This window comes from Dysidea avara, chromosome 1 (assembly GCF_963678975.1).
Source record: "Dysidea avara chromosome 1, odDysAvar1.4, whole genome shotgun sequence".
NCBI classification, from domain to species: Eukaryota; Metazoa; Porifera; class Demospongiae; order Dictyoceratida; family Dysideidae; genus Dysidea; species Dysidea avara.
The window spans coordinates 43,718,029-43,731,658 of NC_089272.1; the positions used below are offsets into that span (position 1 = coordinate 43,718,029).

General features: G+C 35.4%; 2 protein-coding genes across 4 annotated transcripts in view; both read left to right on the forward strand.

Moving 5' to 3' along the window:
- On the forward strand, nucleotides 1–11,077 carry LOC136265292 (adhesion G protein-coupled receptor L3-like). 3 transcript variants are annotated; one of them, XM_066060127.1, is made up of 22 exons: nucleotides 1–521; nucleotides 572–699; nucleotides 836–985; nucleotides 1,201–1,260; nucleotides 1,324–1,417; nucleotides 1,465–1,608; nucleotides 1,661–1,733; nucleotides 1,790–1,904; nucleotides 1,960–2,006; nucleotides 2,068–2,203; nucleotides 2,446–2,549; nucleotides 2,605–2,707; nucleotides 2,762–2,918; nucleotides 2,972–3,053; nucleotides 3,113–3,179; nucleotides 3,234–3,328; nucleotides 3,380–3,506; nucleotides 4,590–4,639; nucleotides 4,691–4,768; nucleotides 10,624–10,665; nucleotides 10,717–10,812; nucleotides 10,866–11,077. In XM_066060127.1, the coding sequence occupies exons 1-21, from the start codon at nucleotides 20–22 to the stop codon at nucleotides 10,757–10,759; spliced, it is 2,397 nt and encodes a 798-aa protein (XP_065916199.1). In that variant the 5' UTR covers nucleotides 1–19; the 3' UTR covers nucleotides 10,760–10,812; nucleotides 10,866–11,077. The 3 variants fall into 3 exon arrangements, with proteins under 3 accessions (XP_065916199.1, XP_065916198.1, XP_065916200.1); XM_066060126.1 differs by lacking the exons at nucleotides 4,590–4,639; nucleotides 4,691–4,768; XM_066060128.1 differs by lacking the exons at nucleotides 1–521; nucleotides 4,590–4,639; nucleotides 4,691–4,768 and having other exon boundaries at nucleotides 596–699; nucleotides 750–985.
- LOC136265328 (uncharacterized) overlaps nucleotides 1–13,630 on the forward strand; it is a 41,752-nt gene that overhangs the window by 16,079 nt on the left and 12,043 nt on the right. The window lies entirely within an intron of this gene.

Here is a 13,630-nt window from a genome sequence, read left to right on the forward strand (position 1 = left end):
TAGTGGAACACCATCCAGTATGACTAGTGGAACACCATTCAGTATGACTAGTGGAACACCATCCAGTATGACTAGTGGAACACCATCCAGTTATTCCAACAGAAATAGTGTGATTGCTGGTACACCATCCAATGTTATGGCTGGAACACCATCCAGTGTTATGGCTGGAACACCATCCAGTGTGACCAATAGTATTGTTGAAACATCGCCCATAATGATTAATAGTATTGCTGGAACATCATCCAGTATGACCCGTGGAGCCCCATCCAGTTATTCCAGTGCAACCAGTCATGTTCTTGGAACACCAGCCAGTATTATTATTATAGAAACACCATCCAGTACCACCGGTATTACTGGAACACCATCCAATATGACCAGTGGAACACCATTCAGTGTGACCAGTAGTTTAATAGGAACAACACCAATTGTTTCAGTAGAGTTCTGCAGCTGCTTTAATAACATTGCTGATGGCAAAGCAATGATCAACAGTACTAGGAGGATACTTTGCAACATTACAACTGGTATATAACAATTAATATCATATTTAATTTATGTATAGTTTTTCCCACAGACTTTAAATTTGTGACACAAATTTGCAGCACTTTTGAGGATGATGAGATTCAGCCAAACTGGTTCCCTGAGTTGCCTGTTACTTGTGTTGAGAATGGACTAGCAATATCAGAAACTCTTTTTAGAATAGTGAGTGACTGATAACATATTAATGCTTTTATATAGCTACGTAATACCAGGAGCTCATAAGTGCGAAGGTATAAGCGCCTTTGGCGCTTATAAGCTTCTGGTAATACGTATGCTTTAGTACATGTTTATGATGCAGAATTCCAATGTTACTGATGTTGCTGATCAAATTGAAGCATTGCTCTTGTATTTAAATGACACTACAACAAGCATTACTGCTGGTGATCTCATCCTATCATCAAATATACTAGTGGAAGCTACACAAGTTGGCTGCTCCAGAAATAACCAGGTTTATTGATGTATAATTATTTCATGTACATCTAAAAATTCATAAAACTAACTGCTATACAGTGTAAATAACTCAGTTTATGCTGTATCATTTGAAATTTTTGTCTGTCTGTCTGTCTGTCCATCCATATATGTCTCTGTCTTACATAATTATACTTGCAGTAAATTTGCACTACATTGAGTTAGTAAAACTTTAACATGTTTGTATACATATAGACATTTTTAGAGTGGTCTTTATTATTGGAGAACACTGCTGTTATAGAGATCCTTGAAAAGGTACAGTAGCTTTCATCTTATTGATGTTAAGATGCATTGCATTAAATATTTTGTTTTTCCCAGAACCAACAACTGGTATTTGTATACAACTTGTTCACAGCGACAGATTTGTATGCTTTCAATTGCTATGACAAAAATACTTCACTTAGTACAAATAGTAAGCCTTTGGAGTTAGTGTACTACATTCATTACTATTGTTTATAGGTATACGTTTAATAGTCTTAAAACTTGACTTAAGTGATCTACTAAGGAACATCACAAGTGTGTCATTGTCACATGACAATCTTGCAACGTTTGTAATTCCTGGAAGTGTTCTGGAAGCTGCTCAAACTGAAGGAGAATCAGAATGTATGTACATTATCTATCTAACACTGTTATGGAGATGCTTTATTCTGTGTAGTCACAGCTGTTTCCTATCTGATCAATGGACTTCAAAATATTTTATCATCAAGATCACTTTCTGGAAGTGAAGCGTGTGTAATAATATTTTTATGCCAACTTGCTACTCATTTTGTATTTTACAATGCAGGTTATATCGTCTGGTATCACCTGTAGTATCACTAACCACATCTTGCTCATTCCAAAGTTGTGCAGATGCTGTAAAAACAGATGGCATAGAGTTTGTTATCAAGCATAATACAAATGTATAACACATGTATTGTGTTAAGATAGCTTATAAAATGTCTTGCTATATTTTAGATAAGCAATGGTAGTAGCACTGTATGTGCTTTTTGGAACTTCAGCATGTAAGGATGTACATACATATGGTACAGATAGAAAATTGTTGTAATTATCTACTGTGTGTAGTGCTAGAGAATATGAACCATTCTGGTCTACTGAAGGGTGTAAAAAGATAGACCAAACTGCTGAACGAACAAAATGTGTTTGCAATCATCTCACTCACTTTGGGATACTATTTGATTCCAGAGGAGGATCTAGTCAAGTACGAGTGTAGAAATAGTTGCTGAGTATATGTGTGTGTGTGCTTGTGCGTGTGCGTACGTACGTGCATGCGTGCATGTGTGTGTATATGTGTGTGGCAAACAGTATTTCCTATTATTTAATAACAGTAACTTATATAAGCAACGCAAAGCATAAACTTTGGATGACTATTTCATCTCAAATATATAAATTATAGTACAAAATAATTTTATTTATGTCACATACTTTTATCTTGTTTTACAGATAAGCTCAGAAAACAAGACTGCTTTAAGTCTGGTGACATACCTTGGAGTAGGGTTTTCACTACTGGCACTGATCCTGACTATGATATCTTTTGTTATACTAAGGTATCTCTAAACAAACTTTAGACTATGTTTTTAGTTGTTATTTATTTGACTATAGGTCACAATGGAGTTTGCGTACATTTGTACACATCAATTTATGTTGTACACTGTTTTTTGCTCAGTTGATATTTGTGTTAGGAATTGACAAGACCTCCAATGATGTTAGTTGTATAATAGCTTACTATTGTAGAAGTTTCAAACTAATTTTCTAACAGGTAGTATGTGCTACTATAGCTGTTCTACTACACTACTTATTCCTCACTACATTCATGTGGATGTTAACTGAGGGAGTAGTGTTGTATATTGTATTGGTGAAGGTATTTGCACAAATTGACTGGAAATATTACACTGGATTTACACTATTATGTTATGGTAAGACTATTGCTATACCAATACATCCACCATGTGATATACACATGCTGCAGGTGGTCCATTGCTGTACATGATATTGTGTGTACCTTTGGGACTGGCTAGAAGAAATGAGTGGAGTTATGGGAGTGATGATTTGTAAGTAGCACTTTTTCTTGTGGCAACAACTTTAGTCTCCCATGTTTCACGTATTGTAGCTGTTGGTTGACCTACAACGATCACTTTATTTGGGCGTTCATTGCTCCTGTTCTTGTTCTTATAACAGTAAGGAATTGTATAAGAATTGAATACAACAAAACTATTTCATACCAAACACAGATAAACATTGGATTTTTAATTATGGCAATACGAATTATGAAGAGACATCAAACTGAAGCAGCAGTTGCAGAGCGAACAAGTAAAGAGAGAGCATGGTAAGATATTCAAAAATCTCAAGATCATCACTCACGTGTATTTCTCAACAGGTACTGGTTTAGAGGTAGCATGTCATTAATTATCATCATGGGAATTAACTGGGTATTTGGTGTTATATTGTTCCATGAGTACATACTACCACTGATATACCTGTTTGCCATCACTACATCTCTACAAGTAAGATATATGCTAGAATACATTATAAGGATCAAAATGAAATGTTATCAACTTTGCATAATTATTGCATATTGAGTGTGTATTTGTCTTTTTATAATATGAAACACTGTTATCAAATGCTCTGAACACTTTGTTATTAATGGACAGAGCAGCCTACTGAGCAGTGCAGGGTAGGCCATAGGTCTTTGATTGTGTCTAAATCACTGTTATACTATTGTGTATGTGTTGTCTATTAAACGAGTCAATGAACAGTAAGTATATTCAGTACATACCAGCTAGTGCATTGTTATTTTCAAATTTGTCGCTTTTGAAAATTTCCCAGTTTGCAACTATAACAGAAAGCCAAAATATGTACCTATATGCTAATTTAATTTGAGGCACAGAAAATACATTTTGAGCATATCAAATTTATATCAACACACAGGAGCATGACATGCAACTACTGTACAAATGTTAAGTATCTTACAAAAATCAAGGTTGACAGGCTAGAGTTACATGAAGCTACAATGTATAGGTATTAGCATTACATGTATGTATTAATAGTTTAGCACTATGCGGTAGTGGCTAATGGTTTGTTTACCAGGAGCTTATAAGTACCAATACATCTCAGTAGTTGTGACACTTACTTTGTATGGTTAGCACTTAGTGGTTGCGAAGCCAAATAACTATTGCACTTAGTTGGGTTATTGGTTGTAATGTTTGGTCTACATGTTGATAGCCTTTATCCCTTATAAGGGAGATGATAGTACAGTACATTCAAGCAATCAACATGAATCCATCACATAATTTATGGGGTTGCTGTATTTAGCGGATCACGGATCAACGGATTACAGATGTACAATCACGTGATGAACATATTCCACTGCTCATTGGAAATATTTATAAGTACTGTGTCAGTGTTGTAGTATGCCTGGTATAATAATAATATTTTACTAATGATAACAACGTTGCACAGTTCACTTCATCACTAAAATGCCCATGCACCGTTCCAGAATTACAAATTTAGCTATGGCTGTTTATGGTCATATGTATATAGTACGCCTATATGGTCCACTATCTAGTGCTGCACGTGTACATTGTTAGCCATGGATAGACAGATGTTTGAGGAGACTATGGATTTTATCGACTTCTGAGTAAGTTAACTTGGTGAGCTGATTAGCTATTGATGATCTTCTTTATTGAAGCGAAGATTCTGAACAGGAAAGCAGGTCAATTCAGCAGTCTGATGTCCAGGGCACACTCTCCTCCCATGACATAAGAAGGTAAATTGTGTGGAATTACAGCTGCGGCATGGGCTGGCTGTAATTAGTCTCACCTTCCCGACTAAATGACGAATACTGGCTGGCTTAGGCTTTAATACTTCAGTTTGATCAAAGGTAGTAGACCTAATCACAAAAGTAATGTGATGTTGGTGGCTTTACCTTCAATTGTTACAGTGATCATGTAGCTAGCTAAATCCAGGAATGGTGTGTGGGCACTTAAGCAATGAAGAGATGTGTGCAGTGTTTTGTAAAATAATTATTATATCAAGTATATTTAATCATACATTATATACTGACACAATGCTTATAAACGTCTCCAATGAGCAGTGGATTATGTTCATCACATGATCCGTCGATCCGTGATCCGCCAAATACAGCAACCCCTCATATGGTGGGGCAAGCCTTAATAATGTTTATACATGTAACCTTATATGGTATTATTAATCATAATAGCTACCTCATATACTGGCATATTTGATACCTATATTGTTACCACTTAACTTGTACTATAAACTTATAGGAGATTACTTGTTAGCACTTGTATGCGCATGTTTATCATGAATTTTCCCTATCAGAGTTCAAGAGGCCACAGTGTAGCTGCAATGTTTACATAGCTATCTGTATTAGCTATGCATGGCTACCTTGAAGCACAATACGAACACTATAATAAATTGTTGTTGTGGTACAGAACTACATACTTACTGCACCAAGCAATAATGAATACAATGTTGTTGTCTTCAGAGTGTACTGTAACTAGTGTACTCTAATTTTCAATCAACAGTTAGCTATCCAGTTTAACATATAGTGGTAATGACTTTGAGAACCTGTATAATTATGTGCAGTGGAGTAGAGAAAAAATTGCCAGACTCCTTAAAAGACAGTATGAAACCATTTGTTCTGTAATTGTACCTTGTATAGAATTACAGGTATTCCATAGATCATGATCAATTAGCTGGTGAGTGTGGCTGCAGTACTCATATAGCTTGTTATTTCCTTGTGATTTCATCACTAACTGTCTATACCTTCCCATGTAGAGCATCCAACATGGCAATGTGTTGAAGTAATTTTAATCTTGTCTCTAATAGACCACACCTCTTTCTTACTGTATTCATTGCACAACTTCATCCAGCATAATATCCAGTGTGTAAGGCCATGTCAGTTGGATATCCTGTGTGTTATTTTATAGCTATAACATGGTTATGAGGGATATGACAAAAATATACACACGAGCATCCGCAGGTACAGACAGTTAGTAATGGGAAATAGCAAGCTATATGTATAGGCTATCATATCAGTATGGTAGTACTGCATATTAGGGATCATGGAGTTCTCACAAGAAAATATTGACCAGAAACCAACCTACAATGACTTCACAGTGCCTTGGCAATAGTCATGAGGTATAACCAAACCCAAAAGGTGCCTTCAGTGTTACCAACAGTAAATTGTTCCATTATTTACTCTTGGTGTCACCCAAAGTATTTTTTTGCTTGCCATGAAATTTTATTTAATTTTCTGCTAACTAACTTTCTTTTAGACAAGTGTATGGCTATGGCTATGGGCTTTTTCACTGCTAGATGTTGTTTCAGCCCAACAGGTGCCTTTTACTGTACCACAGAGCATACAATGCATGCATCATGGAGTTACCGTTGTCCTCCTTTGTGACCCATTTCTTTTTGCTGACGGTTCAATTTTCAGTAGCACATTATGACTTCCGTGGGGTGGGCTTCATTATGGTATTTTCCATAGTCCATAATAACTGGAATGATTACAGAGACAATAATTTTCTCATACAGTCATACTGTTCTTCATTTGAAATGCTGTGTAATGAGCTAAACATAGCTAAAAATGGAACATCTTCACTTCTCAGTAATTGATGTATGGAGTATACGTTCAGATGCAAAATTAATTTATGGCATGTTTAGTGCAGTCCTTTATTTTGATGCATTATGCATGAGTTTATAATTATGTTACAAACAATACACAAGTATATACAAAGAAAGTTTGTAATTTTAAGTTCAACTATGGATTATCATGCAGTACAATAGTACTGTATAGTAGGGACTAGGGCTGAGCGATACTACCGTTTTAGCGATATATCGCGATATTTTGAAAGTATCGATATCGCGATATTTTGTTATTAACTATCGTGATACCATGCCTGTACATTACTGTCATTAAAAATCCATTTGTTATGCAGTACTTGGCTAAGAATCCTTGTGAATGATAAAGTCCACCCATCTGGTTTCCCCTGCAGAGAGGTGTGAACACCATAACAACCTCAAAGCATGTGTTACAATAACTGTTACTGTGATAGTGGCTAGTTTGCTATCACATATAAGGACTTCCTACAGGAATGCTGAGCAATAAGCTATGTGGCACCAGCTATGATTGACTTGTTTGTAAGTATCGTGAACTATTCAGTATTGTGAATAGTGACTTTAGTATCGATCGTGATACTAAAATGGCAGTATCGCTCAGCCCTAGTAGGGACCACAAAGGAGTAGGCGTGGCCCACAAGATAACATCACCAAAAAACCAGCCTCAATTTTCCCAGAAGACAACAATGAGGCAGTATTGGTTAGGTAAAACTAAGCCCAAACAAGCTTTCAGATCGACCTGAAACACCTTCAAAAAGTTGTTATGGAATTTTAAAATGATTTATTTAATGGAATTTTCTACTGACTGAGTAAGTAAGTAACTGATCGATGCCTTCAGACAAGTGTAACTCGATAACGGCTAAGGCTACGGGCTTGATTTTTTCACTGTTTTGACATTGCTTTGGCCAAAGAGGTGCCTATTAGCACCCCTCAGTATGTAAAATGCATTCTGCATGGACTTACCAATGTCCTCCTTTGTGTCCCATTCATCTTTGCTGACAGCAAGAAGTGCCAATTTGGTGGTAGCACGTGATGGCTTTCCTTCATAACGGAAATCGTCTGTATTTTTCATAGTAGCTATTTAGATTACAGAGGTGCTTTTTCGAACAGTTCTTGATTCATACTGCTGTGTAACGAGTTTAACATAGCTGACAATGAAGTGTAATGGATACTTCACTTTCAAACGATAATTTATATAACTGGGGCACGTGGCACCCTTTCTTTGGGCATATGCAGGGATTGCAGAAGCACTTTTTGAACAGTTCTTGATTTGTACTGCTGTGTAAAACGGGTTGAACATGGCTGACAACGAAGCGTAATGGATACTTCACTTTTCAGATGATAATTGGTATAGCTGGGGCACGCGGCACCGGTATGTGTGGGTTTACCAGTCATAATAATAATTTATTTAAAAAATTAACAAACAAGTACACAAAAAAATTTGGAAATTTCAACTAGAGTAGGGACCATAGCACATCGATAAAAAGTACTGAAACAATCTGGAGTAATGCATGATATTAAATCATAGTAAAACAATAAGAAGTGTCATATTGCTACTGGTATGGTATCTTGAATACGGTAGGGATATAACACTTCTTATTGTTTTATCATGATTTAACATCATGCACTACTCCAGCTTGTTTCAGTACTTTTTATCGATGTGCTATGATCCCTACTCTAGTTGAAAATTCCAATATTTTTGAGTACTTGTAGAAATAAAGGTAGTAAAACAAGGGAGATCCCCTATATCTGCTGATATACTACTGAACATGTATACATTAATCTTTACTTCACCATATATGGATGTAAAAATAAACATGTAGGAAGAATAAGATTTGCTCACAGTCACTTCTTTTTAATTAGTCTCACAGGAGAAATGTAAAAATTTTTTGATTATCAGTTATACAGTCCTGTACTTTCATTTTGTTATTTTATTTCACGTATTTCAATAAATACTAAACCTGGTGAAATGCATAGATTGATTGGTTGCTGCATAATACACTAGAAAGGTGACTCTTGAAATATAACTGGCAAAACTATACAGTATGTGGAGAACTGGTAGGTTGGCAATCACTACACACAAGTATAGTCTTTAAATTATATTATGGTTCATATAAATTAAGTTATTGAAACAGGGGAAGTCGCCTACACCTGAAGATATACCAGTATTCAGTACATAATGAATATAATATTGATTGAACCAAGAATAAAACCTCCATTTTAATGTATACAGCTAGCACTGTTCATAGTTCTGCGTTACTACCACTCTAGGTTTTTATGTAGGTATCCCTCCCTGCACATCAATGCAAGTAGATACAGTATATTTTGGTGGAAAATACAAATTTTTGTGATCTCTAATATTTAGTACTACACGATATCAACATAATTATTTAAGAAGTAGTTAAGTCTTATATAACATTGATCTAATGGGGTATATTATATACTGCTATACTATATAATGCCAAGTATACATACTGACTGGTATACCTATTATGACCTTGTGCCTAACATTGGGAGTAAGTGATACAACCTTGCACTCAATATAGAACTTATTTAAATACGTGCAAATACTAGCTGCAGCATTAGAATTTCAGTGTGCAACTAGAATGCAGTTGACTGTTATATTAGAGTATTTTGAGTAAGTGTGTGTCAGTTGTCCTTGACTGCATCTGGCCAAGTTCTCTAACTAACAATTTCTCTTTGCTTTGGGTCATAATTATGAAATTCCAAATGGAGGCAGAGTGTTAACTTTATGATAATGTGAAACAGTATAAAAATGAGATATCTATAGCATTTGGCTAATGTCCACATCTGGCTGATTTGTCAGTGGCATAGTTTGCTATCATTGGGTTAATGTTTGCCACACTACATATGTGACCAGCTGAGTGAAAATCAACTGTTTTTGCAAACTTCTAAATGTGACCAAAGTTTGGAAAAATCACCCCTATGGGCACATTTGACACCTAAAATATTTAATGATCAAATCACAAACTTTGTAGTGCAAATCTACTTGTTGATGGTTTTAAGCCATTCTCAATACCTTAAATTACAAGAAAATTCTTGAAATATTTTAAAACTATGCCCTGCTCTAATTAGCAACCCATTAAACATGAAAATTCTAATTATTTCATGCATGCCCATATGGGTGATATTCCAAAATTTAATCACAAATGTATTGGCTAAAATTGTGCGCTATATAAAAAATTACACATGTTTATTCATTGAAAAAAGCTCAAATCAATAAAAACTATATGTGACCCGGTCTGCGAAAAGGGCTCTTATAGCCTTTCCAATTATCCATGTTTGGCTAATCATAACTCCTAATCTACTAAAGCTATCACCATGTAATTACACCCACAGCTACTGCCAGGTTAGGGTTGTTGAGTGACCAAATTGTAGGCTTGTACCATATTCACCAGTCAAGTTATGGGTTACCATATATATGCAATTGGAAAGGCTATAAGAGCCCTTTTCGCAGACCGGGTCACATATACCATTGGATTTGCCTTTTCATGGATAGCAAGAAAATCTTTGTTTCATGTTGCAATCGAAATAAAGTTTATTATTGTCATTTCTTTGGAATGGCGTTCTTCTTTGTCCACATGAAAGAGTACAAGGAAAGCACTATGTCTTGTTGGATTTGCCTGTTTATTGTGAACAAGTCCCGTCTTCATAGCTTGTTTCAGTCATGATCAATTAATTAAACACCTGTAATTTATTTGCCATATTGCTACAAATCAAATTTACTGTTTTCCAACTGCCTGCATGGCACTATAACTTCAATCAAAACTTTGGCTGCCCACTCCTTTGTTACTATAGATAGAAGAGAAGCAATAAAATGAAATTTGAGAAATATACGAAAACAACCACAGCTGGTTTTTGCTCAGCTGGCCATATAACTATGTACTCTGACAAATGTGCCAATTTTTCATGCAATACACTTTGTGCTAGATACATCACTTTTGTTAATTTCTATAGGGTGTTTGGATATTTCTACTATTTGTCATTGGTTCCAAGCAGGTAATTTAGTGTATATGTTGCTTGTATTCACTTGTTAGTATTCCTAAACAGGTCCGAGATGACTACAGCAAGTGGTTTCGTACTGTACATATGAGCTTATCAGAGTTGAAAAATTCACTCACTGCATCACAAACGTACATAGGAAAGGTGGTTATTACAACAATACATGTAATGTGATTAAATTATGTGCTATTGTTCAGTCTTCAGGAAACAGTGGAAATTACCCAAACAAACAATCAGCTACTAGTTCTACAGATAAATTTATGAACCAAAACTACCGAATGTATGACATGTAATAAAAGACATGGTATTGTAAATAATATCTATAAATATGTAAATTATTTTTATGCTGTTATAATAGTGTACTGCACAATGTTATACTGCTAGTTCTAAATGTTGGTATTGTCTAAGTGGTGATGATATTCTTTGTTTTGTATGTGTGTAGAAACGTTGGTGGCTCCAAGAATTTTGGTGACTAGTTTCCAAACTTCCTGCTGCATGCACACTCATAGTATGTAACTGTGAAGCATGCTAAATGTAGGGGTCTGTGGTAGGGAAATTATGTATTGAATCAGGTAGCAGTTTTCATTAGAAGTCTTGAAAAGCTGATATTTTCTCAACATATTAAACACACTGCTTGTGCTTGTTTCTTCTGGCTCAGTGTCAGGGCCAATGAAACAGGCCAAAGACTAAATAAAAGTGCCATTCTGGGGGACATGCTCCCAGGAAAATCAGCATTTTGAAATAGGATTTTATTTTTGTTATGTTGTTACAAGTACATTAAGTAACTATTTATAGTAAAGTGTGACTGTTTAAGGTGATTGAATGCTCTATTAGACTATTTTGATTTGGAGCTTTACACATTCAAAATAAGCATTACTTTTTAATAACCTGAGAATACATGACTAGTTTCTGGAGACTTCAAAAACCCCCTAGGAGCTGTTCCTCAAAATATTTGCATTGTAAAGTTTCTAATACCTTACTACTTATAAACACAGTGATACTAATAAGCATACGCATTCATTGAGTATTCACCACATTGTTCTGTATACTGTACTTTGGCTCCAACAAGCACCAGCACATCTTATTCATTATTTTATGTATCTACAGTATGTTATTGCCTCATTGTGTAGTGCTTATGGCTTTATATATTAAGTAAGCATTGTACCAAATAGGGAGAGTTTGAAAAACTAATGGATATCCTCCTTTCAGTCCTTTGTGGCATTCGTTCACCATTACTGCATTAGCCCCTTAGTATTGTGTTGAATCGCATCCCAGCTAATACAAAGTTTTAATTTGGGTTACTTCGATAATTCATTAATGATGATAATGTTATCCTGTATATGTTTATATAGCTATACATTGGACAAGCAATGTCTATACTGAATATTAAACCACATGCAGGCGCCTGCCAAGTATGCTATCACAATTTCTGAGCATATAATGTTTAGGTACCTGATGTTGCTGTCAGTGATACATTAAGCATAATGCTAACATAATGAGCAGATTAATAATTATTTGATACTACAAATCCTCCAAAAATGAATATCATGGAAGAATATTGTACAACAGTCAAGTACGTAGCTCTTTGAAATGACTGTTTTTATTACAGAAATAAATCACAACTTTCCTATGGGAAACATTGCATTGTCTTAACCTTTTCAAAAGTTGCTGTACAAACTACAAGTTAAAAAAATTTACAAGTAAAACATGAAGCCACAACAAAAGAATTACACAATATAGTCCAAACTTTAAAACACAAAGTAATTTAATTGCAGAGGGAGAACACTTTAACTTGATATACATACTTAGTATAACAACACCACACACTACCAGCTCCTTTGTTTGCAATCATTATTGTGTTATACATGCACCATTTCTCATGCATACATTTATCCATAAAATGGATTATGAAAACTGCACAAACCAGTATTAAACTAATATTTTTAAAAAGGTGAAATATTGGAAGTAGGAATCGCTGAAAAAGAAAAGAAAGAAGAGTCCATCAAGTCAGAACATTAGACTGTACACTAGCATGTCAAACTTCTTAAAAGCTTAGCTCAGCAGGGGCGTAGCCAGGGGGGGTTCAAAGGGTTCGGACGAACCCCCTTTTCAGAGTTAAGTTTTTTAAATCGTGATACTGGTTAACTAGAACTGAATTAACTTACACAAATCCACTGAAATGGGTAGCTACAGGTCTTCAGGCAGAGGAATTCAAGTACCTCTACTCGCTATTGCGAATGAATTTATAAGAATACACATGTTTACACGTGTACACGTGTTTACATGTGCACACCTACGAAATTCTATACTTTGGGCAGAACCCCCCTTTTGGAAATCCTGCCTACGCCCCTGCTCAGTATTTGAAATTGCCTTATATAGACCTCAATTTGAAGTCTGGGGGATCATGGTGCTAACTGACAGGTGTGGTGCGACAAAATTTATTGTGGGGGCTATAAAAGTGATAATTATAATTGTATAGACATTCTAGCTATATATTGCACAAGGCATACTGAGTATCCAGAGTGTGCTCTATCTAGGATGGGTCTGGGGGCATAGCGTTTGAAAAGCTAGCCTTCTGAGATAACATCTGGGGTCTTAGCCCTCAGATGCTTCAGCCCTGTTAACTCTAAAGATACTGCCTAGTACCTACAGTAGTTTTTCATTAGAATTAATGGCAAAAGAAAGCATATTTCAACCCTAACATTGTTTGTAAAAGAAACTGAAGAATCTCACTATAACTATTATTTAAGCCTTAACAGTTATTTCTTGAATTGCTTGGCCAAAAATAAATGTCTGAAGAATTTTTACTGGTTTAGTACATGAAAAGTGTAAGATTTTTAACTTGCAGGAATTGGTATAGCAGGATGTCTGGAATAATGGTGAGATAGAAACACACAGGCCAAGAAGAAGTTTTAGGTACACACTAGTCTTTACCTCAAAGATTTAAGACAATCCCAATGAT

Coding starts and splice junctions, on each gene's coding strand:
- LOC136265292 (XM_066060126.1), top strand. CDS start 20: ATGACTAGTGGAACACCATTCAGTATGACTAGTGGAACACCATCCAGT. Junction 986..1,200: donor GCTGCTCCAGAAATAACCAG/GTTTATTGATGT, acceptor GTATACATATAG/ACATTTTTAGAGTGGTCTTT. Junction 2,007..2,067: donor GCTTTTTGGAACTTCAGCAT/GTAAGGATGTAC, acceptor TACTGTGTGTAG/TGCTAGAGAATATGAACCAT.